Below are 27,072 nucleotides of genomic sequence, written 5' to 3'. Positions count from 1 at the left end.
TAATCGTTACCAGTAACATCAACGGGTATTAAGGAGAACGCAGGAGAAAAGTTGTACCGCTGATTACAACAACCACAAAAGGGCTAGAGATCCCGCCCAGGTGAAACCAGCATCAACCAAGTTACCTCCACCAGTGAAGAGGTCGGAAACAGAGTTAGATGAGGAACTGCTTGGGGAAGAAGTTGGGGTAGGACCTGGAGTAGCGCTATCGTTGCCGACAGAAACGGAAATAGCTGGTTGACCTGAATCATCGCCAGGTACGCCAGATCCAGGAGTTGGACTGCTGCCTGGTGTGTTGCTTGGTGTGTTGCTTGGAGTGCCGCTTGGGGTGTGGCTTGGAGGATTACTTGGAGTAGATCCACCGTCTTCTGGCTTTGGAGAAGGTTTGGAGCCATCACTTGGGCTTGGTGAACCGCTTGGAGTATTGCTTGGTGAACCGCTTGGAGTGTTGCTTGGAGTGTTACTTGGAGTGTTACTTGGAGTGTTGCTTGGAGTGTTGCTTGGAGTGTTGCTTGGAGTGCTGCTTGGAGTGCTGCTTGGAGTGCTGCTTGGAGTGTGGCTTGGAGGGTTGCTTGGAGTGGAACCGTCACCACTTGGAGTTGGTGAAACGCTAGGAGAACTAGATGAACTGGAGGATGAGCTGGAAGATGGCTCTGCTGAGGATGAAGCCATAGTAGAGGATGAGCTTGATGAGCTTGATGATTCTGAGGATTGTGGCTTCACCTCAACACCATGTTCAGCACAAGTGGAACGGAAAGCATCCCAAGCAGCGCCGGCGTTATTATTTGGACAGATACTATCCAAACACCTTTTGAAAGCAGCGCTTTCATCTGTACAGTGGCAAGCAACTTGTCTTAAACCACAAGATGAACTTCTGGATACCCTCTCCACACAAGCTAAAAGGCAAGCTGGTGGAGTAGCCAAAACGTCGCTAACCAACAGGAAAGCTGCCAAAAAGATGGTAGTGATGAATGAAGTGGAACGCATACTTTTATAATTTCACCTGAAACTCACAGTATTAACTATTAAGCAGTGTCTGGCCTTACTTCTTAACTATAAGAAAATAATGGACTGCTTCTTGTGATACCAAGTTCAACTACATATATTATATAGATCTACAAGAGGAAAAAAACTACGCCCCGATAGGTATCAGTAGGTTTCTAAAAAAAGTCGTTTTCGCTAAGATCGGCCTAGAGAAGCCGATCACGTGGCTCAGACGGGTAATGGACCCCGCACGTGACAATGGACGTTGGAGACAGTCACGTGACTGACGACTATTGTTGCTTGCAGGTGTCCTCCAGTTCCTTATCGAGATGAGCCATGTTCTCGTCGCCTTCAACCTCCATTAGTTTTGCGAGGTTATCTAATTCCTTATTGACTTCGGTGCTATTGAAGCCCTTGTTTATGGGACTATCACCAAGCTGTTCTAGAGTATCAATTAGATCAGTTATTTCGGTGCGGTACTTTTCGTTAGTGTAGTCATCACGTTCGTAGATAGAGACGATTTTGTTTACAGTGCTGAGCTGCTGCTGATAGTTCTTGAGATTTTCCTTGTGCTCTTCACGGTCGCCGTTTTCGGCCATCCAGGCAGTGAATTCGTGCTGCATTTCTTTCATCGGCTGATACATTACTTCTTTTGAGGACATCTGGTTCAGGATGGTGGCAATTGTGCTGTCCATTGAGGACTCGTCGCCCACAGAGCCATCTCCGAGCTGCTCTAGGAGCTGAGAGAGGATGGCGTCTGGATTTTGGGACTGCTTTTCTTCTTGAATTTTGGAGTCAATTTTTGCAGACCCCTCTTTTAACCTATCAAGAGTGTTAGACACAATATCCCTAAACTTTCCATGAGGGGGGTACTTTCCGCTACTGGCAGATGGACCCTTGGGCTCTGGGATTTGCGGTGAAGATGCAGCTGCTCCAAGGGTGCCCAGCAAATTGTTAAACTTTTCCGAATCCTGCTCGTTTGAGCCATTATCAGTCTTCAATAGCGCTTGGAAGTCAGACTGCAGCTCATTGATTATCCCTGCCATCTCTGGGTTCTCATTTACGGTTTTATTGGACGATTTTCCGTTATTATTACTATTATCCCCAATTTCATCTGCTCCTTGTGAGGTTTCAGAATCTAATTTGGAAGGGTCTTCCAAGTAATCATCAAAGTCATCATAGTCATCACCCTGGTCCGACATTAAATAGCGAGTAACAGATTGTATGTAGTTAACTTATAAAGCTTAAAATTTGTTTGGCTACAGTTATGGCAGGAGAATACGCTTCCGCTAATCATTGAAAAAAAAGTTCCAACTTTTTAACTTTCACTTCAGTCCAGAAGTCAGGAATAACATAAGAGTATAGCCAACCTCCTGACTACCTAAATCAACTATTAATCTAGGAATATGAGCAGTCTATGCCTACAGAGGTTACAAGAAGAAAGGTATGTTCATTCTTTTCAGTAAGGCCTAAGACTATTTTACTAACATTGATATTAATCAGAAAGAAGTGGAGAAAGGATCATCCTTTTGGATTCTGGGCTAAACCTGCCAGAAAAGAAGATGGTACCATGAACTTACAAAAATGGGAGGCAGGAATACCTGGTAGAGAGGGTACTATTTGGAAAGATGCTGTTTATCCGATAACCATCGAATATCCGGATGACTATCCCTCTAAACCGCCCAGAGTAAAATTCCCTGCTGGTTTTTATCACCCAAATATTTATCCAAGTGGTACTGTTTGTCTCAGTATATTGAATGAAGATCAGGACTGGAAGCCCGCTATTACTATGAAACAAATCTTGCTTGGTGTTCAAGATTTACTGAATAGTCCAAACCCTAACTCGCCGGCACAAGAACCTGCATGGAGAGCATTTGCAAAAAACCTACAAGAATATGAAAGAAAGGTTATCGAGCAGGCTAGGAGATACGCCAAATGAAATTGCGTTGTATGCGTAAATAACTATAGAATGAATGTAAAAATACTAAGATAATAGAAATTCGATACTTGTTTTGGTAGTGGTCAACCCTTACTAATATTATACAGAGGTCTTGTTATCTAGCATAGATTATAAGCGTTCTTTCTCCTTGTAATGGATAAAACTGTCCAACATATTAAAAGCATCCTGGCAATCTGCTTTTAGTACCGGATCCTTATTCTTGTCCACAAATTTGAAGCTTGTGCGCAGGTTAGGAACCACCTGGTCCTTCAATGCCGTAAGGTATCCTGCCTGCACGAAAACTGGTTCATCATAGTCAAAAGCGGCGTCTGAATATATGTCTATAAAGTGATTCAGCACATCCACAAGTAATCTTGGCGGAGTGGTATTATTCGATAGCAATTGGATAAAGAAATCGCCCACCATCTTGTTGACGTCTACCTGATTTTGGAAAGCGCCGATGACGCCGAGAACGTTACAACAGCTCTGTTTTAGTTCGAAAATCTCGTCCTTATCTAAACTTTCATCAGAGCTAAACTCTTGAAACACCAAATTACAGAAATTAACATCATTACACTGTAACGCCTCCAAGTATTGCGAGGGAGATTCTTGGAGTTGAATTGATTTTAGCAGCGCACACAAACAGCGCAATTTTCCTATCCTGTTTCCTGGTTCTTTGTTATCGACATTATTGATAAATTCCCAAACCCGCTTCCATGGCTCATTTCTTAGCTCAAACAAGTTTACGTTTAACGTTAAGAATAACCATAACAGATTGTTCCAGGAGACCAAAAGTCGTGAACTAAATTCTCGCTCAAGAGCTTGGTATACTATAGGTAGTCCTTCAGTTAGCACATTCATTAGGCTCTCTGGGACAGTATGATGGCCTTCTTCGTGCTTAGCAGCGATAAGTTCAGTGCTGGCAGTAATGATATCCAATGACAATTCCAAAGTCTGCAGCTTCATGGTTGCTGCACTGCGCTTACTTGTATAATTCTTAATCTTCTGAGAAACATCTGCAACATTTTCACCGGTTGTCAAGTCACTGTTTTCCTCCAGCGGTTGCAAGTCCGCTTTCACACTCTGCAAATCAATATGCTCAATAGCACTACAAGTAGTCCGGATTAAAGACTCTATCTCTTCATACTTCATTTTTACTTCCATAATCTGTAGCAGTATACCTTGGGTGAGTACCATCGTTAATTCGTTCCCATTTTTAATAGTCAATGAAGGCAATATGATTAGGAACTCAGATAGGTAACTGTGATTTCCGATAAGTTCAATGAAATCTCCAGATTCAGAAGAAAACGTGTATATGAAATCTAGAATGCTATTAAACAACTGCGTTGTTATCCTCAAAGTTACATCTGACTTACCTTGTACTGCAGGTAAACCATACTTCAAGATTTCACACACAACATGCAACAAAAGATCCAACTTATCATTAGCCATCAGCGCCGAAAATATATCCTCAGAACTGTCGGCTAATGCAACCACTAATGAAATAAGATTGTCGCCAAAATCAAACAGCAGCCTCTTCGACTCAGCAGTCGCCTTGCTCTCCCCAGCCAGACTTGGTAATGATTCCAGCAATTTTCCAAAACCAGAATTAATGTGGGTCCAAATATCAGACCTCCAGACGTGCATAGAAACATCGTAACCAACGTCCAAGCACAGGTTCCTTAATAAACCGTATGCATCCACCATAATTTCCGTATTCTCGTCAGATAGTAACTTTGTCATCACCAACTGCACCAGCTTCTGTCTCAACAACAAATCCCTAATATAAGCATCCTCACATAGCACACTGATAGAACCTAGTGCCATAGAACGATCATTTGCAATATCACTATGCAGCTTCTCTAACAATGGAAGAATCTTCTTCAGCTTTGCTTGCTCATCTTTGGCCGTATTCCTCGGCAAAGGATTTGTACTCCTTTTAGAAGCTCTCAACCTCTTCTTAGCCTTCCCCATAACAATATATTACACAGCTGCAAGCACAATAACACCAATTCTAAAAGTATTACTACCTTGTTGCCGAGATGAGCTACGTACTATACCATCTCGCTATAGAAATTTTTCAGTCCTTCGTACACAATGACATAAACATGTCGGCAATTAGAGACGTTGGTGCGTCTAAAAGCTGACACAGTAGTTACCGCCTGCGCTGCCTCCAGCTAGCAGGCCTATTTGGAACCACTAAAAGATGCGTCACCAGACATGTTCATCTGCTCCTTGATACGCCGCACCTCAGATGGTTCTACTAGATTACCTTCCGAGTCATACTCAGGGATTTCTATATCATTCCTTAAGTTTCCATCTACTTTGAGCTGATTTATTACCAGAGGTTCAAAAAACTTAACTCCGGAATATACTCCGAATAATCCCACTACAGCAACTGTAACGAACTGATATGTCTTTAAACCGCCCATACTTAGTATTTTAGCCGCTGTATATACTAAGTTTTTGTGTTCGTAATTTAAAGGTATAATTTTTTTTTCCAATAGATCTGGTAAAATTTAAAAAGCGATTTGGTAAAATTTAAAAAGCGATTTAACTTAACAAATAAAGGACTATTACGTTAATTACTAGCGTACCTGTAATAAGCACAGAAGCTCTTTATTGGCTCGAAAACCGTTAATATTACAATAATCTAAAACGGCATTATGTGTGTAGTTCACATCTTATTTTACTGTAGAGTTTTAACTGCTTCTTAAAAGGTAATAAGCGCAAAGAATGCTTTAAGCTCAAGAGTGAAACATTTATCAGCATTTAAAGCAGCGCACTCTCTGTAGCGACAAATGTAGGAGATGAGGCATGAAATTGTTATCGTCTTATGCTACTGAGAGGGGTAGTTAAGCACTCCATATATTTACTTGATAAGAGATAAAAGATAAATGTTAACATTTCAGTATCTGCACTCTTATAAAATATATTGATTTTGTTGACGTTTTTTTGCTAACTGACTAATTAGCAACAATTGAAAGTGTCCTGTCATAGTGTCACAAGGTGAGCGCTTAAGGATTTCAAATACGGTATCGAAGATGAATGGTGTTAGTTATAAGGTTATAGCAACTGAGTTTGAAAAGCCTATTACTGATGATAGAAATTATAGGTATATCGAGCTTCCTAATAAATTGAGGGCTATGTTGATCCAAGATACGGAAATTGACATGGCAGCGGCTGCTTTGAATGTCAATGTAGGTTCATTTGATGATCCCAATGATTTATACGGCTTGGCGCATTTTTGCGAGCATTTGTTATTCATGGGTAATAAGAAGTACCCTGATGAAAATGCCTATAGTAGCTTTTTATTTCAGCATGGAGGCATATGCAATGCGTACACGGGTTTTGAACAGACGAATTATTTCTTTCAAGTTGAATATGATGCTCTTTATGACGTTTTAGACAGGTTTTCTGGCTTTTTTACGTCTTCATTGTTTAGTGAATCTTCAACCGACAAGGAGGTGAATGCGGTGGATAGTGAAAATAAGAAGAATCTGCAGGATGATATGTGGCGGTTATTTGAGCTTAACAAGAGCTTATCAAACCATGAGCATCCCTTCCATAAATTTGCCACAGGAAATCTTGAGACTTTACGCGATGGGCCTAAATCTAGAGGATTGAATATTAGGGAAGAACTTCTGAAATTTTACGAAGCAACGTACTCGGCCAATGTTATGAGGTTAGTAATTATCGGTAGAGAAGACCTGGATACACTATCAAAGTGGACATGTGAATTGTTTGGAGAGGTCAAAAACCGTGAACGTGTGAAGCCTGAGTACGGCGTTCCGATTTTGAAGCCTGAGCAGCTTGCCAAAGTTATTAAGGTTAAACCAATTAAGGACTTAAAAAAGTTAGATATTTTGTTCCCTCTTCCAGACATGGACGAGTATTGGGAGTATCAGCCACACAATTATATTACTCACTTAGTTGGTGATGAAGGTCAGCACTCATTGTTGATGTACTTGAAATCCAAGGGCTGGGCAACAGAGTTATCCGCATCTGCGTACACAACGTGCAAAGGCAGTGGTATTTTTTCCGTTAACGTCAAGTTGACCGATGAAGGAGTTGAGAAGTATGAGGATGTCGTTTATACGGTATTCCAGTACATTGACATGCTCAAGAAATCTTTACCACAAGAATGGATTTTCAACGAGTTGCAGAAGTTGCGCGGGCTAAACTTTAAATTTAAGCAAAAAGAAGTAGCAGCATCAGTTGTGCACTCTCTTGCTGCAGCATTGCAGAAGGACTCTCCACCAGAGGTTGCCATGAACTTATACCAATTCAGGAAATATGATCCCAAATTGATCATGGATTGCTTGTCATATTTGAATCCTAAAAACTCAAGATTCAGACTTATTTCGAAATCTGTGGAGACAAACCTCACAGAAAAATGGTACGGTACCGAGTATTCAATAGACGACTATTCACCTGAGTTCATCGCGAAATTGAGTGCTCCGGAGCCAAATCCTGCCTTAAAGCTTCCCTTACCTAATGAGTTTATTGCAACCAACTTTGAAGTAGAAAAGATTGATACAGCGACGCCTTTAGAAGAGCCAATTTTGTTGGCAGAAGATTGTAACTCTAAGTTGTGGTACAAGAAAGACGACATATTCTGGGTTCCAAAGGGTCATTTGTATGTGTTGCTAAAATTACCAGAGACTAACTCTACCATTGTGAAATCTATGTTATGTTCTTTATACGTGAGTCTAGTTAAGCACTCATTAACTTCGATCATTTATGATGCTGAATCTGCTGGGTTGGGTTTAACTTTCAACAAAGCTTACGACGGTATTGAATTAAAGATAGCTGGTTATAACGAAAAGTTTCCGATATTATTGAACAGATTCCTAACTGGGGTGATAAACTTTAAACCTTCGGAGGTTGATTTTGAAATCATCAAAGAACAAGTTGTGCAAAAGCTTCATAATTCGCTATTTGATGCGCCTTATCTCCAAATGAGGGAGCTTGCTAGCTCCTTGGTAAGCGAAAGGTCTTGGCTACCTGAACAAAAGCTTGAAGTGCTCAAACAACTAACTTACAAGCAGTTCTTGTACTTTTTACCTACTCTTTACAGTCAGCTGTATTATGAAATGTTGGTTCATGGAAACTTTAGTAGGGACGATGCGTTGGTCCTAAAGAAAGAGATTGATCGTCTCCTTGTTGATGGAGTCAATATCGCTGATCTTAAGGGCAGTCGTTTACGGTCTTACATCCTCCCAGAGGGTACGCACTGGCGGTATGAGTCTCCTTTGCGTGATGCCGATAATCTGAACTCGTGCATAAGAAAAACATTCCAATTCGGCACATATTCCGAACACTTGTTTGCAGTAGTTTCCCTAATCGATCAAATATTATTTGAGCCAAGCTTCAACTTTTTGAGGACCAAGGAACAATTAGGTTATATCGTTGGCACCGCCGGCAACAAAACAAATGGTACTGTGGAACTTGTCCTTCTTGTACAATCCGAATACCCTCCACCTTATGTTGAGTCTAAAATTGATACCTCCCTAAAGTCCTTTTACCAACTTCTAATTGATATGTCCGACGATGACTACGAGAAGCACAGAAAAGCATTGTGCAGCAAACTCCTACAGAAGTACAACAACTTAAAGGAGGAAAACACAAACTACACGAACAGCATTTCTGCCGGTGACTACAACTTCAGATCCAAAAAACGTACTGCTGAAATCGTTAGCAAATTATCCAAGCAGGAGATTGCAGACTTCTTCAAGGCGAAAGTTTTGTCTGAGGAGTCAGCAGCTCTAACCGTGTATATCCAGTCCACTAACGATAATCCAGCTAAGAAAAACAAGGCCGAAGGATACCCAACTGGTAAACTAATCACAGATGTCGGTAACTTCAAAAATGAGCTATATCTAGCTCCTGTAAGAGCTCCGGTCAAAATTTTTACGCCGGCCAACAACTAAATAATATTCTAAAATATATGTAAATTTCAATATAAAATGTTGGCTTTCTTCGACATTCTTGGTCTATCGCCACGCAATGTATAATATCAAAACGTGACACACAGTCCATGAACTTCCTATCCAGTCATATTGTTCTGGGAAACTAGCATTCCAAGCTATAGCTGGAATGGCTGGCAATTAGCAACTGTTAGAGACAGATAAAGCTAACTGTGGCAATGTTTCCGGTAATTGTTTTGATTCGGTTTCTTTAAAAAGAATAAATGTAGCATTAGGAGAGAAGGTTTGAATATTGAACTCTATTTAAGTAGTAAGTTTTTGACCACCGAAGCCAGGGTAACTCTTTACTTGCTAAGAATAACTTAGGGCTTTAGTTAAGAACGTTCTACAGTAACGTATGTTAATATGTGCCTTATGGATTGTAGCAGAATATCAACGTAATGGTAATGTTGTATTATAATACTTAACTTATACAGAGGTTTTGAATTACTCAAAAATATGAGAATAAGTCAGGCACCAGTTCTGAAGATTTATACATGGTAAACAAATTTAGAGGGATATATGTTATGCATCCCAATATAATTGTTTAACGGTACTTGTGGAAACCGATGTCATTGGCCTTTTCTCTGAAACATTGACGGCAGATGTTCAAATCGTACTTTCTAATCAAACCAGAGTGGGATGCACAAACACGACATTGACGAGAACCCTTACCGTAATTTCTTGGGTGGGAGAACCAGATGTTTTCGTGAGCCATTTTGATCTGTAATATTGTTAGTAACTATGCCCAAAGTACAATTTATGGTTTTTGACGTATCAAGACAAATAGTTTACTGTGTTGTTGTCCATAATTTCATGTAACTTCACTATTAATCGCTAGCTTAGCATTTTAAGTTTCACATCATCTTACTGAAATTTAATAGGAATACCAAAACTCCTATGAATATTTCAACATAGATTAATTATCACAGCAATAAAGGTATTATAATTTCATAATTTCGATCGAAAATCCACATGAATATAGTAAACAGTTACCAGTATCAAATCGTCTGATTCACTGTCAATAACCCATCATATAGCCTTAACATACATCTTATATCCTTTATCTCTTGGTATGAAACCTTCCTTGTCTTGGTATTGAAGTATCCTATATGTTTTCAATATTCGTTAAAGATACAAGGTCTTACAAGCGCTCGCGTCCACGGACATGGAGACGGAATCACGTTTTTTCAAAATATTTTCAATAACGTTTGTTTTACTAATGTGTGGGTTCTGTAATGTACGGGCTGACAGTCAAAATCAGTCACGTTTCTTTTAAATTCGCGATGAGTTGAGATGAGCTATACTGAAAATTTTCTTTAATAGTGGAATACGAGCTATTAGCATACTAAGGGAGGCACTTGTGAAGCTTTAGGAGTTTATTTGACTGTATTATTTGGAATGGCTGGTCACTCCCATAGGTCTTCTGTGAAGAATGGTCACAAGACCTTTAAATCAAGGCACTCCAGTAAGGGAGCATTGAAACGAATGTATAAAGGTAAAGTTGAAAGGAGCCAAGGTTCAGGCAAGGCTTTAAAGGCTGTATCGAAGTTGGATCGTAAAAATGCAGCTAAGCAATTGAGGCAAAAGAAGATTATGGAAACTTTTCAAATGCGGAAATTGTTCGAAGGATCAAATGGTGCCGCCAAAATTGTTACCATCATTCCACTAACAACAGATGTGGATGCTGGTGATATCGTGATAAAATTGCTACGATCTGTAGACCAAGGTTTGGAAGATGATATGGGCTTGAAGAACTTTAAAACACCATGTGTCGCTGATTTCCGCATAGAAAAGTTTAAGAGTAAGTTAAAGATAATTGTGCCCGATATGTCGAACTTCCTCAACATCATGGATTCGGCCAAGGTTGCTGATTTTGTTCTCCTAGGTCTAAGTGGTACATCCGAAGTCTCTCCTGAGTTTGGTGAGCAAATTATTAGGGTATTAGAATTGCAAGGTATTGCTTCTTACATCGGTGTCGTATCAAATTTGTCAAAGGTACATCCTAAGGAAAAGTTCCAACTTGATGTTAAGCAGTCATTGGAAAGTTACTTTAAGCATTTTTTCCCCAATGAAGACCATATATACAATTTGGAGAAACTTTCAGAAGCCTCCAATGCCGTTAGAGTTATATGTCAGAAATACCCCCGTAGTGTGCAATGGAGAGATTCTAGAGGTTACATGGTCGCAGATAAGGTGGATTATGTGGAAGATCAAGGTGAACTTGTTATAGATGGTACAGTGCGTGGAATTGGTTTTAGTTGCAATAGATTGGTTCATCTCCCAGGTATGGGAGATTTTCAAGTCTCTAGAATAGAAAAGTATGTTCCCAGTGCTCGGGGGAACAAGAACGGTGCCAATCTTGAGAATGGAAGCCAGTTTTTTACTCCAAATGAAGAGCAAGATACCCTTGACTCCTTTGCTCCACAGGATCGGGAAGAGGAAATGTGGTCGGAAGATGAGGAGTTCGAATATAACAACTTGACCTCGGCAAGATATGACGACCATGGTTTCTTACCTGGTAGGGAACAGGCTGAGAAGAAAACTAGGGTTCCAAAAGGAACATCTGAATATCAAGCAAGATGGTACCTAGATGATGTCGTTGATGTAGATGACGAAGATTTAGAGGATGAGGATTTCCAGACGATCTCGGTAGATGGAGACATGGACGACGAAATGAAGCTTGATTCTGAAGAATCAGATAACAATGAGTCATATGACGCAGAAGAGGGGATGGAAGACCCCGATGAGATGTTTGTTGACTTATCTCCAGAAGAAGAGGAAAGGCAACTGAGTGAGTACCGTGCATTGGAATCTGAAGATCTGGAATTCCCTGATGAAATTGAATTGTTGCCTAGCGAGTCAGGTATTGAACGTCTTAAGAGGTATAGAGGCTTGAAAAACCTACATAACTGTGTATGGGATGTTGACGAAAAGGACCCTCATATGCCAGCAGAATGGAAGCGTATATTGAGAATAGGAAGTTATAAGAATACCAAGAAAAAGCTAAATAAGGACGCAGTTGCTAGCGCACAAGTAGTTTCAGGTGACAAGGCAAGGATATATATTCGCTTCCCCAGGGAACTTTTGGAGAAAATAGTTGATCCAACTTGTCTGGAGCTTTCTGTCTATGGTTTGTTGCCACATGAACACAAGCAAGTCATTGCTAATTTATCTATTCAAAGGTGGGAAGAATTTGATGAACCAGTCCCATCAGGAGAACCTATTGTTGTTCAATATGGTATCCGTCGTTACACTATTCATCCACAATTTTCTACTGCATCAAACGTTCCAAATAACGTTCACAGATTTGAAGCCTTTTTACATCATAATAGTGTTTCAATTGCAACTTGCATTTTACCTTTGGATCTAACACAATCTCCTGCAATTTTCTTCAAGCCAAGTGCAAATGATCCAAAGGGATTGAAGCTGATAGGTCACGGTACCTTCCTGAACGCAGACCATACCAGAATTTTGGCGAAGAGAGTTATTTTGACCGGGCATCCATTCAAATTCCACAAGAGAGTTGTTACAGTCCGTTACATGTTCTTCAGACCAGAGGATGTAGAATGGTTTAAATCTATTCCACTCTTTACGAAGTCTGGAAGAACTGGTTTTATCAAGGAAAGTCTTGGTACTCATGGTTATTTCAAAGCTACATTCGATGGCAAGCTATCGGCCCAAGATACTGTTGCAATGTCACTATATAGACGTGTCTGGCCAGATGTATCCAGGCCATGGACCTTATAATTATATCAATACCTCATATTGTACCATTATAAATATACATACTTCTTAAATAATTTTAAGTCTCGTAATGTGGTTATTTCATAAGCAATAGTGAACTAAAAAATCCCGGCCAAGTCCTAAATACTCAAACAAGGTAGGGCTATTATTAATATATTACATTTGAAGGGTTATTTACAACCGAAATCTTTAACATGGAGGTATCAGCAGTAAACAGTACGTATGGATATACATGTAACTCATGTATGATCCAATTTAAGTCCAGTGAACTACAGCGCTATCATATGAAAACAGAATGGCATCGGTATAATTTAAAAAGAAGGGTAGCTCAACTTGCTCCTATTGATGCGGATTTATTTATACAGAAGCTTCAGGCATCTCAAAAAGAGCAGGAGCTAAATCAAGTTGACGAATTTGGGTTTCCGTTGCTGAAGCCAATTAACGCTCGCTCAGAAAGGTCTCAAGGGGTTGGGCATCGCCGTACGAAAATTGGTAGTTTGAATAATACAGGCTCAAATCTACGGGCGTCTACATCAGGGTATTCCATTTCTTCCGAGATTTCAAGAGTTACAGAACATAATAGTGATTACGGGCAACTTACGGCCTCAGAGTATGGTTTTACAGATGAGTCGTTCGACGAACTAGAATCGGAATTTTACTCTGATGGAAATGATACTTTACAAGATGGTGAGGATCAGATTATTCTAACTGAATGTCCCTACTGTGGGTCTCAAAGCTCTGGGTTAGACCAAAACTTAACGCATATGTTGAAAGCACACGGTCTTTATATACCTGAGAGAAAGTACTTGAGGGATATTAAAGGATTAGTACACCTAATAGTTACCAATGTTGTAATAAAGAAACGCTGTATGTGTTGCAGCTTCAAAGGATCTAGCTTAGAAAGTATACGTGCTCATATGAAGTCCAAATCACATTGCAGGATACCATATGAAACAAAAGAGGAACGTGAGGCCTTAGCGCGGTTCTATGAATTCAATCAAACCGATGGTGAAGAAGATTCTCCTTCTTCCGAGAAATCTGTTGATATGGAAGGAGCCAAGCCAGTAGATGAAGAGTCGCCGAATGATCCATTAAATGCGCCAGGTGAAGGCACTAACTCTAATTATGCCGTGGTTGAAATCGATGAGTCTGGAGTTGAATTAACTTTACCAACAGGTGCTAGAGTTGGTCACCGCTCTATGCAACGCTATTATAGACAAAATCCAAGTATGCCAGGTGAAACTTCGGATGGAAGGCGTACAGTAGCGGTGGGTGACAGGAGGTATGCTGGTGGTATAACAGAGAAAGAGTATAAGAAGAATTTAAAGGATATGCAATCTTTGGAAAGACAGGCAGTAAATAAGTTTATTAAAAAACAAGCCAAGAGAAACTTCCAGAGGCATTACCGGGACGAATTGCTGCAATAGGCGTAAGTTGTTTTATATTAACCAATTTAGTATAACCCTTATAAAAATAAGTACAGGACGGTCTACCCAGTCCATTATATTAATAAAGCTATCAAGCTATAGTCCGGACAATATGACAGTGTCATTGTCACTGATTTCCATATCAACATTGCCTCTAGTTCTCGCAGAACTCCTATTCGCAGAGTTACCATTAATTTTTGAGCCGGATCCAAGGATATCGCAAAGATCGATACCATTTTCTTCTAAACATAGGGATGCAGAGTTACGCTCATTATCACACACTTTTTTAAAGTGTTCCAATAACGACCGATAATCGCGCTGAGAACTAACGGCCAATGTTTCGTCTAGTTTCCCACCATCAGCTTTTGGTTGAGTGGGAAGTCTGCTAACGCTGTTTAATCTAGCATTCAATATTTCAAAGGCCTTCGACTGTGGTAAAACCATTAATAGACCATATAAACATTTGTGCAAATACGGGTATTTCTCCTGCTCCAATAATTGCATTCTTAGTCTTGTAAATACAGGCGACTCCAAGAACTGAACTAAAAGGTCAATCTGAAGAAGGTCATTTGCTGTTAAATCATAATCAACATATAATTTAAGCACAGAATAAGCGAGTTCATACATTTCTGACACCAAACACATAGATAAAAGGGACACTGGATTACGTGACCAGGACTTGAATAATGTGACAAACAAAGGCCAATCTTGTCCACTCCTTAATTTGTTACGAAGTGGGCGTAACTCAGGAGTTGTGATCAAGTTCGTTGTGAGACTATGAATTATCATTCTGTTAAAATGGATATCAGCATCGTCTTCAATTATTGGCGAAATAGTACGATATATTCTCTCAGCAGATAACTTAGCACTTAATTGTCTGATAATACTGTTTGCCCGAGTTTTTAATAACTTATCATTATCCTTGAATAACTTCAACAGGTTCGTTACAAACTTCCGAACATATTCCTCATTTGAGTCATTGCACAAGTTGCATAATAATTCCAAAGCCTTCGTGATTAACCTTGGATCCTTGTCGGAGAGAGACTTCAATAGTGTCAGATGCGTACTATCATCGTGAGCAACCAATTGTTGCGGATCTTTGTGGTAAATTAATATTAACCAATCTAAGCATGCAATCTTGGTAGTAACATCGCTATCCAAAAAGGGCAACGTAAGAGTATTGACAATGGAATCGTAGTTGATTTTTTCAGTTGTATCAAATTTCGTTGTCAAATCTATAAGCATTGCATTCACTTGGCTAGCCATCTCCCCAATCCTAACGTCCACATGGCTTAATATTTTCAATAGCACAGCTAAAATCTTGGACAAATAAGGGAGAATATAATTCGGCGAAATACGTATGATAGTCTGCATCCAATTCATAGCAACTGACTGTATTTCTGGTTCAGAACTACCCAGGTTATTCACTAATATCTCGATAATCCTTGGAAAATCTAAATTCACGTCTTGGCCTGGATGATATATCTCACCGTTACGAGAACGTTGTGTTCTAATACGCTCCGTGCTACTAGTTCTTGACGCAGGAATATTGTTTGGAGAGTAATTTTCATCGTATTCTTTAGCAGTGTCTAGTAGATTCTCGGTGACGGAGAGCTGCTCTAGCTTGTTCATTAGCGATTTCTTGCGCTCAGTTATTAGGACACCATCTGGCTTCTTGCTAGGAGTCTCATCTGAACAATAATGATGCTGTACTTCCTTGGAATTTAGAGAGTTTTGTAGTTGTGAGACATGTTCCACTTCAAGTAGCAATGATTTCAGTAATGCAAGTGTTACAACTTTAACGTCGCTCTGCGGATCTGTTAAAAAATTAAACAAGCCAGGCAAAAATGTCGGCAAGTAACTCACCAATTCCAATCCTGGAATGCTTTCAAGTACTTGCAACCATGATACCATAAACATTCTGGTATCGCTGTTGATAGCATGTATTCTTTCCGATAAAAGGGGGATAAAGGCCGGTAACGAAAACGCCAGCTCTGAAACTTCCTGGTCGTAGATATTTTGGTCCAATTGAATAACATCCCCTGTCTGTGGATCAGTTGTGGTGGCCGCAGGAGTCTCTTTAGGGTAGCTGTTTACTGCTGCAATGTGCGTCGAAGCACACTCTGAAACAATATCTTTTATTAATCGGTCGAGCAGCTCTGCTGCTCCCTTAACAGAAACATCAGTATCAGCACTAATTTTGCACAGGACATCAAATACCTCATTGAAGTAAACTAAGATGTCTCCCTTGGCTATTTTCGCAATATTGTATAAACTCTCACAAGCGTAAAACCTAACCTCATCATTTTGATCGCCAAAACAAGCTAGCACAGGAGGTAAAATCTTATTCAAGTAAGTAGCCACATACTTGTTTCCTAAAGCAATCGCTGCGGCCGCTAATCCCATAAGTCCAGCATTTCTTGCCATCGGTTGGTGCATTGCATACGCATAATCTCGATAAAGTTCCTCAATGATTCTATCAATTAGCTCATAGTTTTCATTTGCAATACAATCTCTCACAATCTTCTCCAATTGCTGAGCAGCAGCTTTTCGTTTCTCATATATTTTATCGTTTAAACCCTTTACAACTGTTTTGTCTATTCATCATATATTTAGTAATTGATCAAGATCATCAAAAACCTCAACAAAAGTTCACATACCCATTTCACAATTTAAAGTGTTCTAACTATTCTGAAATATGATTTGATGTACCTAGCAGTTACACTTTGTTAGTTTTACTTTCTATTAACTCCTTAAATAGTCGACATATTTAAGCATTATGTTAGCGTTTAAAAAACCCCCCCGCTTACGCTACCTACTATACGGAACAAGGAAATTATTCAAAGGACTAGGCAGCTAGGGTTAATTCTAGGAATATAACGGTTTGGACTAGCTATTATTATCGTTTATTCATACCATTGCTTCTATACTATGGATAATTATAAGGATAATGTTGTACTACTACTATTACAGATGTTGCTATATAGACAACAAGAACTAAAAAATAAAGATAAAGCTCTAGATTATGAGAAACTGTTAGAAGAGCCGATTGTTGATGAAGAGGTGCTTGAGAGGTTTACTTCTCATAAATTAGTGAAACTTTACAATCCGTATCTGTGCACTATTCGACTTTGGGAACTGAAGAAAACAGTTCGGGAGATATTTTCGAAGGGATTGGAGGATAAAAGTATTGCCAAGCTCAACCTGGTTACTCTCGCGAACCAATACTACAAACGACGGATGAACGAGCTTCAATTCAAGGAGATTCCGCGCCTGAAGGAGCTCATTGCAAGCGGCATGGCTGTTTACGAAGCTCACGTGACTGGGTAATCGTTTTACACGGAGGTAAAAATTGAGCGTAGGTCATCTCATCGTACAGAACTGTAATACGATTATTGGGTCAGCTATATAGACGAGAGCGGGATATTTATGCTGCTTAAAGTATCTGGTGGAAGCTTTTTTAGACTATTAAGATGAAGAACTTGGTTGCACTAAACCATGGAACACTTAAGCCAACTTCGGATTCACATCCGGGGTTAAAGCTTATTACAAGTTCTTTCGATTCACTTACAGATAGTATAACGTGTGTATTAGGAGCAGCTGATATTGGTGCCATTGAGGTACAGCAATATATGAAGGATGGTAAGGTTAGTACACTGGCTTCTTTTTGTGTCGAGACGTTCGATGATAAATTGCTTTCATTTATGCATTTTGCTGATATCAACCAACTGGTATTTGTATTTGAACAAGGAGATATCATGACCGCCACCTATGATCTTGAAGATTTAAATGCAGGTGCTCAAATTACAATTGTTGGTTCGATAGATGACGGCATTGTTGCTGCGGAATGGTCACATGACGAGGAGTCGCTTGCACTAGTTACTGGGAATCGTTCTGTACTGCTTTTAAGTAGACAGTTCGACCCTATTTCTGAATTGAAGCTTGAAGTGAAGGATCTCAAGGAATCTAAACATGTAACAGTTGGTTGGGGTAAGAAGGAAACACAGTTCAGGGGTAAAGGAGCTCGCGCTATGGAGCGGGAGGCTTTGCAGTCTTTGAAGGCATCTGGGCTGGTAGGTGGTGAATTAAGGGATCCAACAATGCCCTATGTTGTTGATTCTGGCATTATATTGGACACGGATAATCGCTCCGTTAATATTTCATGGAGAGGTGACTGTGAGTACTTTGTTGTCTCCGCTATTGACACTGTTGCCGACCCAGACGATGAGACTAAGACCATAGAACGTAGAACACTTCGTGTTTATTCACGTGATGGAAGTCTGGACAGTGCATCAGAGCCAGTGGATCATTTGGAGCACCATTTGGCTTGGAAGCCACAGGGTTCTTTGATTGCTTCGATACGTCGTAAAACAAATATACCCGAAGAGGAGTCTTTGGAATTGGTTTTCTTTGAAAGGAACGGTTTGAGGCATGGAGAATTTGACACTAGGCTACCAATTAATGAAATTGTGCGCTTTATAGCATGGAATTCAACTTCAGAAATATTGACCATTGTATTGGAGGACCGAATTCAACTCTGGACTACCAAGAATTATCACTGGTACTTGAAACAGGAACTGTATGGGAGCAAAATTGAGTTTGTTAAATGGCACCCTGAAAAAGAATATACCCTAATGTATGGAGATGATGGAGAAGTGCATATTGTTGACTTACATCATAAGATGACCCATGGTCCTACAGTAGCACCCTTTGATAAAGGTACTTGCCTGGCAATCGATGGTCAAACAGTGAACATTACTCCATTAGGCATTGCTAATGTCCCACCTCCTATCTACTATAGAGAATTTGTTACACCAGGAAACGTTCTCGACGCCGCTGTGAGTTTATCTAACTCAGTATACGCTGCTATTAATGTAGATTCGTTAATCCTCGCATCTTGTTCATTGGATGAGATGAAGAATGGATCCCATCCTAAGATTAATTTTGTGTACAGTAAGCACCATTTTGCAACTGAGCACGATAAACTACGTCAAGTTGCTTTTATTAAAAATAACCTAGTTGGTGTTTTATTGGATTCGGACAATATGTCAAGGATTGCATTGATTGATTTGAAAGAAGACAGAGAACCAATCCTACGGACTATAATCGACACATTTACTAAGGTGATTCTTCTAAGAAGTGACGTTGAATACAACTCTTTAGTATATGAGACAACTGATGCTCGGATTGTACAAATTGAAGAAAATGGTAATACTATTGATCTTGTTCAATTCCCTCAACTTGTGATTGATTTTAAGGTTAAAAGGATCACATCTTCGGCTTCTGAAGATACCTGGGGTGTTAGTAATTCGAAAACTGTATGCTTTGGGTTAACTAGTAACGGTAAATTATTTGTGGATAAAGTGCAGCTAACTACCGCGGTTACCTCTATGGAAGTCACAGATTCATTACTGTTGTTCACAACTGCACAGCACATGTTACAGATGGTCCATTTGAACACGGCAGATTTAAAGCCATTGCCGATTGTGGAGGGTGATGTAACCGATGAGAGAATCCGCTCAGTTGAACGTGGTTCTATTTTGGTTAACGTTAATCCTTCAAATTCGGCCGTAACCCTACAAGCTCCTCGTGGTAACCTTGAAACTATTCGTCCTCGGATTATGATATTATCTGAAGTTCGTAGGAACATTGTTACAATGCGTTACAGGGAGGCTTTCAATTCCTGTCGTGTTAACAGAATAAATTTGGATATTCTACATGACTATGCTCCAGATTTATTTTACGACAATCTTGAGAGTTTCATAAACCAGATAGAAAGAGTGGATTATCTTGATGTTTTTATTTCTTGTTTAACTGAAGAGAACGTTTCTGAAACCAAATACAAAGAGACTTTGAATGAGGCTACCGATTCATCATTTAAGCTTGCTCCACCTCCCCCCACCGAGATGGAGCTATACATTCAAAAGAAGAAATTTAACCCTGCCACATCGAAAGTTAACAAGATTTGTAAGGCTATGCTTCAAGTCTTCCTGGCTAATCCTACCTACAGGAAGAAGTATCTGCAGAACATTGTGACCGCATATGCATGTCAAAATCCTGCAGATATTAAAGGGGCTTTAACTTTCATTAGTGGACTACCTACTGAAGAAAATAAGGACTCTGCTATTACCCATCTGTTTTACTTGCAAGATGTTAATATCTACAAAGTAGCCTTATCCCTCTATGATATTCCACTATCGCTGGCTGTCGCACAAAAGTCACAAATGGATCCAAGAGAATATTTACCATTCTTGCAAATGTTGGAAAATCATGAACCGCTACGCAGAAAATTTGTTATTGATAACCATCTTGGTAATCATGCTAAAGCATTGGTGCATTTGTCGGAGATGGGGGATGATAAAGAGAAGTTATCGAATGAATTGTTGGAATATGTCGACGAGCATGAGTTATATACCGATGCTCTACATATCTATCGTTACGAGCCTGTCAAGCAAAATTCGATCTACCAGATATATGCCAAATATCTATCTTCAAAGCAAGAATATGCAGAGGCCGGTATCATCCATGAGATGATAGGCGAGTGGAAGGAAGCCATGGATTCGTTTAGTTCAGGTAATAGATGGACAGAAGCCTTGTCAATCGCAACCTTACATTTTCCTGAAATGGTTGTTGAGGTTGCAGAAAAGCTTGTCACTTCTTTGACAGCAGAACATAAATACATTCCGGCAGCTCAGATACAATTGAGGTTCCTCAAGAATGCTCGCGAGGCAATTACGCTGTACTGTAATGCATATGCATATGGTGACGCCATTATGACATGTGGCTCAACAGGAAATATTAATTTAATTACTGAAGTTGTAGATCCTGCATTGGGTGAGGGTTTCAGTACCGTGGCAGAATTAATTGCTGACTGCAAAGGGCAAGTGAACTCTCAGTTAAGGAGATTACGTGAGCTTCGTGCAAAGAAGCAGGAAGACCCATACGCATTTTATGGTGAGGAAACCGAGCAGGCAGATGATGTCTCAATTGCAGCTTCCATAACGTCCACGAAAGAATCCTTCTTCACTCGCTACACCGGCAAGACAAGTGGTACGGCAAGGACAGGCGTTTCTAGGAAGACAGCCAAGAATAAGCTTCGTGAAGAACGTAAACGTGCTCGTGGTAAGAAAGGTACCATATATGAAGAAGAATATTTGGTTAAATCTATTGGTAGATTAATTGAAAGGCTAACTCAGACACAGAGTGATGCAGTTCATCTAATAGATGGTTTGTTACGTCGTAACATGAGAGAACAAGCGTACCAACTTCAGAAAGGATTCGTAGGAGTACTTTCTACTTTGAAGGAGAATATTGTTGAGATCTACACAATTAGCGAGAGAGACCGTGAAAGAATAGATGACAATGGTCAAGTGTATTATGTGCCTGAGATCCCTGTGCCAGAAATTAAGGACTTCCCTACCAGGAGCATCATTGACTATTAGTCAATTTTATTTATCTTAATAAATGTCGTTTTCATAAGGTCCTGTGTAAATAGTAAATTTATTAAAAATTTGTGCAATATTATTTAACTCGTCAACGAGTTTAATCATTAATCTTTTTAACCGTTCATGCGAGATCCATATAGCCCGTCTGTATAGAAATTGTTCGCCACATCTTCTTCATATTGAATTATAATATTCTCGAAAGACGTCAGGCACTTCTTTAAAGCGTTGTTTATAGCTTCCTTTTTAGCCTTTGCATAAGCATCGCCCTTATTTAGTAAACTAGCTTTACCAAATCCTGTGGCCTCTGTATTCGTGCCATCTTTTAATGTTAACTTTATAACCGCGTGCGCCGACACCGTATGGAGTTTCTTGTCCAAATCTTCATCGTCCTTATCTACGGGAGATTCCGCTATAGCCAAATCCAGCACTTCTGTAGACCATCCATTATATCCAAAAGCTTCATTAGCAAACTGTATAATAATATGAGCAGGAATCATTCTTGAAATGTTGTGCTTGCCGTATCTGTTAGCGCGATAGATTCTGCACGTAAAGCCTTCTATCTTGCTCTGTAGAAGGCCAATACATCGCATTGCCCATTTACTAGCCGGCCGGTTATACCAATCCTCTCTCAAGGAGAAATCTACCCCAGAAACGTCGCTGCCAACAGTATACTCAACGTTATCCCACGATATGTTTGTATACCTGCTCATCGCACGAAAAAAAGCCTTAAATATCGCTTGCAACCGAGGGATAAGATTTCCCAGTCAATAATTAGATCCCCTTGGTAGGAATAAAGCTTAGTTACAGTACCTTGCCTCATATTTATGGTCTTTAGGTGAAGCAGATATACAGTTAAGTTAGTGTCCCACTATGGCTTACCGATAATCGTGTCACGTGATATCACCAGCTGAAATGAAAGGTATAAGGACTTCTAGGTAGTTAATTCACTTCTTATTTGTCTCTAAGAGTCTTCAAGAAGAACAAAAGGCCATTAGGGTTCCTCTAAACCCATACCTGGGTGATCACTGAGGCTAGGCAATGTCGTAGATTTACTAAGGCCCTTTCCAAGGAATTCAAACTAGACAAATGCAGAATTCTCTAAATAAGTGTTACCCAACCCCTTTTAAATCTTTAAGATGTCTTAGATGTATAGTAAAAGGTTCACTCGCATTCTTAAAGCGATCTTTGTAGTTGAGTAATACGGAAAACTTAGATCGTTTTCCACGTCACATGCTTATAACCCATTCATGTCATTGACTTGTTAAATACAGTAAACCTATAACAATCACGGAATCACTCAATTAACAAATTACAGCTCCCTTGATACCATGGATATGATTCAGGGGTTTATTCAACCTCAAAAGACGCATTCCGTGGAAGATGCAATACCTACGTTTTGTGATCGTGTTGAATCTTCAACATTAATTAGCGATAGGCGTTCTGCTGTTCTAAGCTTAAAGTCATTCAGCCGTGAATATAGGGAAACTGTTATTGCTTCTGGTTTAAAGCCTTTAATCAGCGCTTTAAAGAAGGATCACGAAGATGAGGATTCAGTGAAAGCAATTTTGGAAACGCTATTAATCCTCTTTATTAGAGGTGAAGGATCAAATGATTTGACGCGCCAATGGATCTCCCAACATTCAAGGCTTAAAAATGGTAAATATCCATCACCACTCGTAATGAAGCAGGAATTGGAACAATTCGATCAGTTTTCATTATGGATTGCTGATGCCTTGACGCAGACTAATGAACTTGTACATCTTTTCATTCGACTACTAGAAAACGATAACTTTCATATTCGGCTATACACTATTCAATTATTGGAGGCTATTATCACTACTAGGCCACAACGTGGTCGTGAGGCATTGATATCTTTACCGATCGGTATTTCTACTCTGGTTTCAATGTTGGATGACATTCACGATCCAATAAGAGATGAAGCTATTCTTTTATTAACCGCTGTATCCAGTGACAATTCACATATACAGAAGCTTGTTGCATTTGAGAATATTTTTCAGCGATTATTTATGATAGTTGAAAATGAAGGTGGTCTTAGGGGTTCCATTGTGGTTGGTGATTGCCTTACCTTGATCAGCACTATCCTGAAATATAATACCTCAAATCAGTGCCTTTTTTTTGAAAGCAGCAATCTTCCATACTTAGCAAGGGTGCTAAACGAACCAATTTCCGGGGACGAAGAATTCTACTGGAACAGTCAACGTCTCGTTAATATTGGTATCTCTCTAGAAATTGTAAGACTAACTGTTGAGCCTGGTAATTCAACGACCAAGAAACACCAAATTGCCCTTTCTGAAGCAGGCATCCTGATGGTTATTCTTCGTTTAGCTCTTTACCATGGAACTCCAAATGATATCAGACCACTTTCCCTGCTAACGGCCGCAGATCTAATCAGAGATAACCCTACTGTGCAGAAACAACTTGGAGACATCGACGTGCCTTACTGGGATATATGCCTTCCCAATGCAACTATAGCTGCTGACGGAGCTGTCATACCTATTCTTGATCTATTAATGTCGTGGGTATTTTACTCTAATTCTGTACTCGCTTTCGAAATCCGCGTAGCATCGCTGGAGTTGTTGAAGGCTTACTTCTCTAAGAACTTGGAACTTCGTCGGACGGTTCTTCAGGCCCAGATTGAAAATTTAAAAGATGATTCGACAGAAAACAGGAACTTGAAGCCCAATTTTATTAGTATCCTAATTGAATATGATCCACATATGAGCTTAAATCCTTATAAGCTGTTTTTCGCCACCGATTTATTGTTATCCATGGCGAAAACGGACGAAGATAGTGTTGAATTGGCGGAAATGCTTCGAAATTTAATCTGCGGGGATAGTGCAACAGATGCAGAGGGTTTGTCGTTTATTCAAACGATCTTTGAGCTACTCCTAACATCTATAACATCAAAGGATATCAGGATTCCACTTTCATACTTAGGCTTCCTGGTTGTTTACATGTTTGAGGATCTTAAAGCAGTAGAAGATTTTCTATCAAGTAAGGCCAATATTAATTCGCTTTTGAATTACGCATCTCATTCAAGTGATGAGGTTATAACAGTAAAATGCATGATTATTATGTTGTTGGGGGTAGCGTACGAATTTTCTTCAAGTACTGCAGCAGTACCTCGTGCACAGCTTTACGATATGTTAGTGAAGACTATTGGTGTTGATAATTACACTTCAAAGATAAAGCAGTTTAAAGATAACATCATAAAGGATTTCGGTAGCTCTTACTTTGGTCCCGAATTTGACGATACGGGATTGCCTAAGATTTACTACACCACATACTTTGTCCATTTGTTCAAGGAGAACTATTTCCGTATTCAATCTTCTTTAAGACGCAGTCCTGAAGAAGATCCCAATGGTAAGATCTCATTCAAAGATTTCATCGAGCTCCAGGAACAATTAATTGCTGCCAAGAAACAATTGAAAGTATCTGATGATGAGAACTCAAAGATAGTGCAAGAACTTAAAACAAAAATTGAGGAACTTGAGCAAGAGCTCGAGAAGATTAAGCTGGAACATATCAAAAGTAGTGAAGGTTTAAGTATATCAGATGTAAAATGTCAAGAGCTAACTAAAAGCCTAAAAGCATCTGAGCAAGCGGTAAAAGACCTAACTGCAAAGAATCTTGAATTAGAACAATTAAAGGACAAGAACCAGAAGCAAATTGAAGGCAACAAAGCAGCATTGGCGAAATTTAGGGAACGGGTTACTAATCTGGAAGAAAACATTAAGGTTATCACAGATGAGAAGAAGAAAGCAGAGGATGGTATCAACAAGATGAATAGAGAATTGTTCACATTAACCAAGGAAAAGGATTCCATAGCTAATGAACTGAAGAAGTTACAAAAACAATCTGAAACTAGTCTCCAAAATGCTGATAAGGAGAATAAGTTGTTAAACAAGAAGATCTCTCAGCTCCAGTCCGAGCTAAACAACTTACAGAAACAAATTGAAGTTTTAATTAGTGAAAAAAACAAACTGAATGAATCCAACCTTGGTTTGTCAAAACAGTTAGAAGAATTAAAGCCTCGTATTGCAAGCCATGAGAAATTAATTCCAAAATTGACAGATAAATTGAAATCTCTTGCAACCGACTATAAAGAGATAGATGCAGATAGAGAAACCCTAAGAAAGCAGCTGGAAGACATGCAGGTAAACTCTAATTCGGAAGTTTCTGCCCTAAAATCAGAAGTAAATAATTTTGAAAAGGCCAATAGTGCCTTACAGAAAGCTAATGAAGAACTCACTGGACGGGTAGCGGAACTCACCGAGTCGTTGAATAGTACAAAAAAGAAGCTTAAAAATTCAGATGAGACTTTGAAAGCCGAAAAGAAATCACTATTGGACAACATTATTGAGTTGAAGTCTCAGTTCTCTAGTGCTAAGAAAGAGTCAGAAGAATTGAAGAAAAGTTTAGCCACTTCAAGCAAGGAATTCGAGAGAGTTAGCCAAAAAGTCAAAGATTTGGAAAAATCTCGAGATGAGTTCGCCTCAAAGTTAAAATCTACTCAATTGGACCTTGAATCTGCTAACAGCAATGGCAAAAACCTGGAAAATGAACGTGACCAATACAAATCTGAGTTAGGTGTGGTGAAGGATTCCAACCTAAATTTAGAGAAGAAATGTGAAAACCTAGAAAGTGATCTCAAATCGAAAATCAAGGAATTGGATAATTCCAACAGTATAGGTAATAATATCAGCGTAGACAAAGATAGAGAACACAATCATCTAATTGAGCAACTGAACGATCTAAAGGACGAAAAAGATTCTATGAAATTAAAAACTTCTCAGTTGGAAAAGGAACTGAAGGAGCGAACAGAGAATGCTAAGAAGGCTGATTTAAGTCGTAAGATCGAATTGGCTACGGCGAATAACTCCATCACTGAATATCAGAAAAAGTTATCTGAACTGCAAGATAAGCATTCTGCCTTAGAGAAAAAGTATTCAGAGGTTGGGGATGCGAATAACACTGTCGGATATTCAAATGACAACTCCGGAGGAAATAAAAAGAATAAAAGGAACTCTGTCAAAAAAGAGAACCAGTCTGATGAACAGTTGAAGATTTTAACTAAAAAGGTAACAGCTTTGGAGTCGGAAAATAAATCACTGAATGTTTTAGTAGACGAATTAAAAGCTGTTAAAGAAAAGTTAAGTGAGAAGGATGCTCAAATTACAAAACTAAATAATGAACTCACAGAAAAAGGGAGCCGATCTGAAATTACCATTCGTGATATGGACGCTAAGATTCAAGAACTTACAATAAAATGTGAGAGTGTGGAAGAACTAAAGAAGAGCTTCGAAGAATTACAAAAACAGAACAAAGTTGTGGAATCTGAAAGAGATGAACTAGTGTTACTTGTTTCAGAACTGGATGAAAAGAATCAGCACTTCCGTGACAAATTAGAGGGATTCGATTATCAGTTCAGTTCTGAAGAAGAGGAAGATGAAGATAATGATGGTGATGACGGTGGTGATGAAAATGATGATAATGACCCTTAAATAGACAGAAATTTGTGTCAAAATATGAACTATTAT

The 27,072-nt window shown here is 39.4% G+C and overlaps 14 protein-coding genes and 1 non-coding gene across 15 annotated transcripts; 7 read left to right on the top strand and 8 right to left on the bottom strand.

Moving 5' to 3' along the window:
* Nucleotides 1-63: 63 nt before the first annotated feature.
* CCW14 (Ccw14p) lies at nt 64-987 on the bottom strand (the record flags this gene model as incomplete). Its single annotated transcript, XM_018131192.1, has 1 exon — nt 64-987. One exon carries the CDS (start codon nt 985-987, stop codon nt 64-66), a length of 924 nt encoding a protein of 307 aa, XP_017986920.1.
* Nucleotides 988-1,274: 287 nt separating this feature from the next.
* PEX19 (Pex19p) lies at nt 1,275-2,186 on the bottom strand (the record flags this gene model as incomplete). Its single annotated transcript, XM_018131193.1, has 1 exon — nt 1,275-2,186. One exon carries the CDS (start codon nt 2,184-2,186, stop codon nt 1,275-1,277), a length of 912 nt encoding a protein of 303 aa, XP_017986919.1.
* Nucleotides 2,187-2,390: 204 nt separating this feature from the next.
* Nucleotides 2,391-2,923, top strand: UBC9 (E2 SUMO-conjugating protein UBC9; the record flags this gene model as incomplete). Its single annotated transcript, XM_018131194.1, has 2 exons — nt 2,391-2,428; nt 2,488-2,923. The coding sequence occupies 2 exons, from the start codon at nt 2,391-2,393 to the stop codon at nt 2,921-2,923; spliced, it is 474 nt and encodes a 157-aa protein (XP_017986918.1).
* Nucleotides 2,924-3,052: 129 nt separating this feature from the next.
* On the bottom strand, nt 3,053-4,897 carry SYO1 (Syo1p; the record flags this gene model as incomplete). Its single annotated transcript, XM_018131195.1, has 1 exon — nt 3,053-4,897. The coding sequence occupies one exon, from the start codon at nt 4,895-4,897 to the stop codon at nt 3,053-3,055; it is 1,845 nt and encodes a 614-aa protein (XP_017986917.1).
* A 212-nt stretch (nt 4,898-5,109) lies between these two features.
* Nucleotides 5,110-5,355, bottom strand: ECM19 (Ecm19p; the record flags this gene model as incomplete). Its single annotated transcript, XM_018131196.1, has 1 exon — nt 5,110-5,355. The coding sequence occupies one exon, from the start codon at nt 5,353-5,355 to the stop codon at nt 5,110-5,112; it is 246 nt and encodes an 81-aa protein (XP_017986916.1).
* Nucleotides 5,356-5,967: 612 nt separating this feature from the next.
* On the top strand, nt 5,968-8,856 carry STE23 (metalloendopeptidase; the record flags this gene model as incomplete). The annotated part of the gene is made up of 1 exon (XM_018131197.1): nt 5,968-8,856. The coding sequence occupies one exon, from the start codon at nt 5,968-5,970 to the stop codon at nt 8,854-8,856; it is 2,889 nt and encodes a 962-aa protein (XP_017986915.1).
* Nucleotides 8,857-8,891: 35 nt separating this feature from the next.
* Nucleotides 8,892-9,080, bottom strand: AW171_hschr31781. The gene has a single exon (XR_001930084.1). It is a non-coding gene; the product is annotated as an HCLSNR34 (small nuclear RNA).
* Nucleotides 9,081-9,439: 359 nt separating this feature from the next.
* On the bottom strand, nt 9,440-9,610 carry AW171_hschr31780 (40S ribosomal protein uS14; the record flags this gene model as incomplete). The annotated part of the gene is made up of 1 exon (XM_018131198.1): nt 9,440-9,610. The coding sequence occupies one exon, from the start codon at nt 9,608-9,610 to the stop codon at nt 9,440-9,442; it is 171 nt and encodes a 56-aa protein (XP_017986914.1).
* Nucleotides 9,611-10,293: 683 nt separating this feature from the next.
* TSR1 (small subunit rRNA maturation protein TSR1) lies at nt 10,294-12,642 on the top strand (the record flags this gene model as incomplete). Its single annotated transcript, XM_018131199.1, has 1 exon — nt 10,294-12,642. One exon carries the CDS (start codon nt 10,294-10,296, stop codon nt 12,640-12,642), a length of 2,349 nt encoding a protein of 782 aa, XP_017986913.1.
* Nucleotides 12,643-12,833: 191 nt separating this feature from the next.
* REH1 (Reh1p) lies at nt 12,834-14,066 on the top strand (the record flags this gene model as incomplete). The annotated part of the gene is made up of 1 exon (XM_018131200.1): nt 12,834-14,066. The coding sequence occupies one exon, from the start codon at nt 12,834-12,836 to the stop codon at nt 14,064-14,066; it is 1,233 nt and encodes a 410-aa protein (XP_017986912.1).
* Nucleotides 14,067-14,162: 96 nt separating this feature from the next.
* On the bottom strand, nt 14,163-16,730 carry VAC14 (Vac14p; the record flags this gene model as incomplete). The annotated part of the gene is made up of 2 exons (XM_018131201.1): nt 14,163-16,663; nt 16,727-16,730. The coding sequence occupies 2 exons, from the start codon at nt 16,728-16,730 to the stop codon at nt 14,163-14,165; spliced, it is 2,505 nt and encodes an 834-aa protein (XP_017986911.1).
* Nucleotides 16,731-16,997: 267 nt separating this feature from the next.
* On the top strand, nt 16,998-17,396 carry SWC7 (Swc7p; the record flags this gene model as incomplete). The annotated part of the gene is made up of 1 exon (XM_018131202.1): nt 16,998-17,396. One exon carries the CDS (start codon nt 16,998-17,000, stop codon nt 17,394-17,396), a length of 399 nt encoding a protein of 132 aa, XP_017986910.1.
* A 143-nt stretch (nt 17,397-17,539) lies between these two features.
* IKI3 (Elongator subunit IKI3) lies at nt 17,540-21,508 on the top strand (the record flags this gene model as incomplete). The annotated part of the gene is made up of 1 exon (XM_018131203.1): nt 17,540-21,508. One exon carries the CDS (start codon nt 17,540-17,542, stop codon nt 21,506-21,508), a length of 3,969 nt encoding a protein of 1,322 aa, XP_017986909.1.
* Nucleotides 21,509-21,624: 116 nt separating this feature from the next.
* Nucleotides 21,625-22,221, bottom strand: RAD59 (Rad59p; the record flags this gene model as incomplete). Its single annotated transcript, XM_018131204.1, has 1 exon — nt 21,625-22,221. One exon carries the CDS (start codon nt 22,219-22,221, stop codon nt 21,625-21,627), a length of 597 nt encoding a protein of 198 aa, XP_017986908.1.
* Nucleotides 22,222-22,839: 618 nt separating this feature from the next.
* On the top strand, nt 22,840-27,036 carry USO1 (Uso1p; the record flags this gene model as incomplete). Its single annotated transcript, XM_018131205.1, has 1 exon — nt 22,840-27,036. One exon carries the CDS (start codon nt 22,840-22,842, stop codon nt 27,034-27,036), a length of 4,197 nt encoding a protein of 1,398 aa, XP_017986907.1.
* Nucleotides 27,037-27,072: the final 36 nt, after the last annotated feature.

This window comes from Eremothecium sinecaudum, chromosome III (assembly GCF_001548555.1).
Source record: "Eremothecium sinecaudum strain ATCC 58844 chromosome III, complete sequence".
Lineage (NCBI taxonomy): Eukaryota > Fungi > Ascomycota > Saccharomycetes > Saccharomycetales > Saccharomycetaceae > Eremothecium > Eremothecium sinecaudum.
Note: the sequence above shows the minus strand (reverse complement) of the source record. Positions and strands in the feature narration are given on the sequence as shown.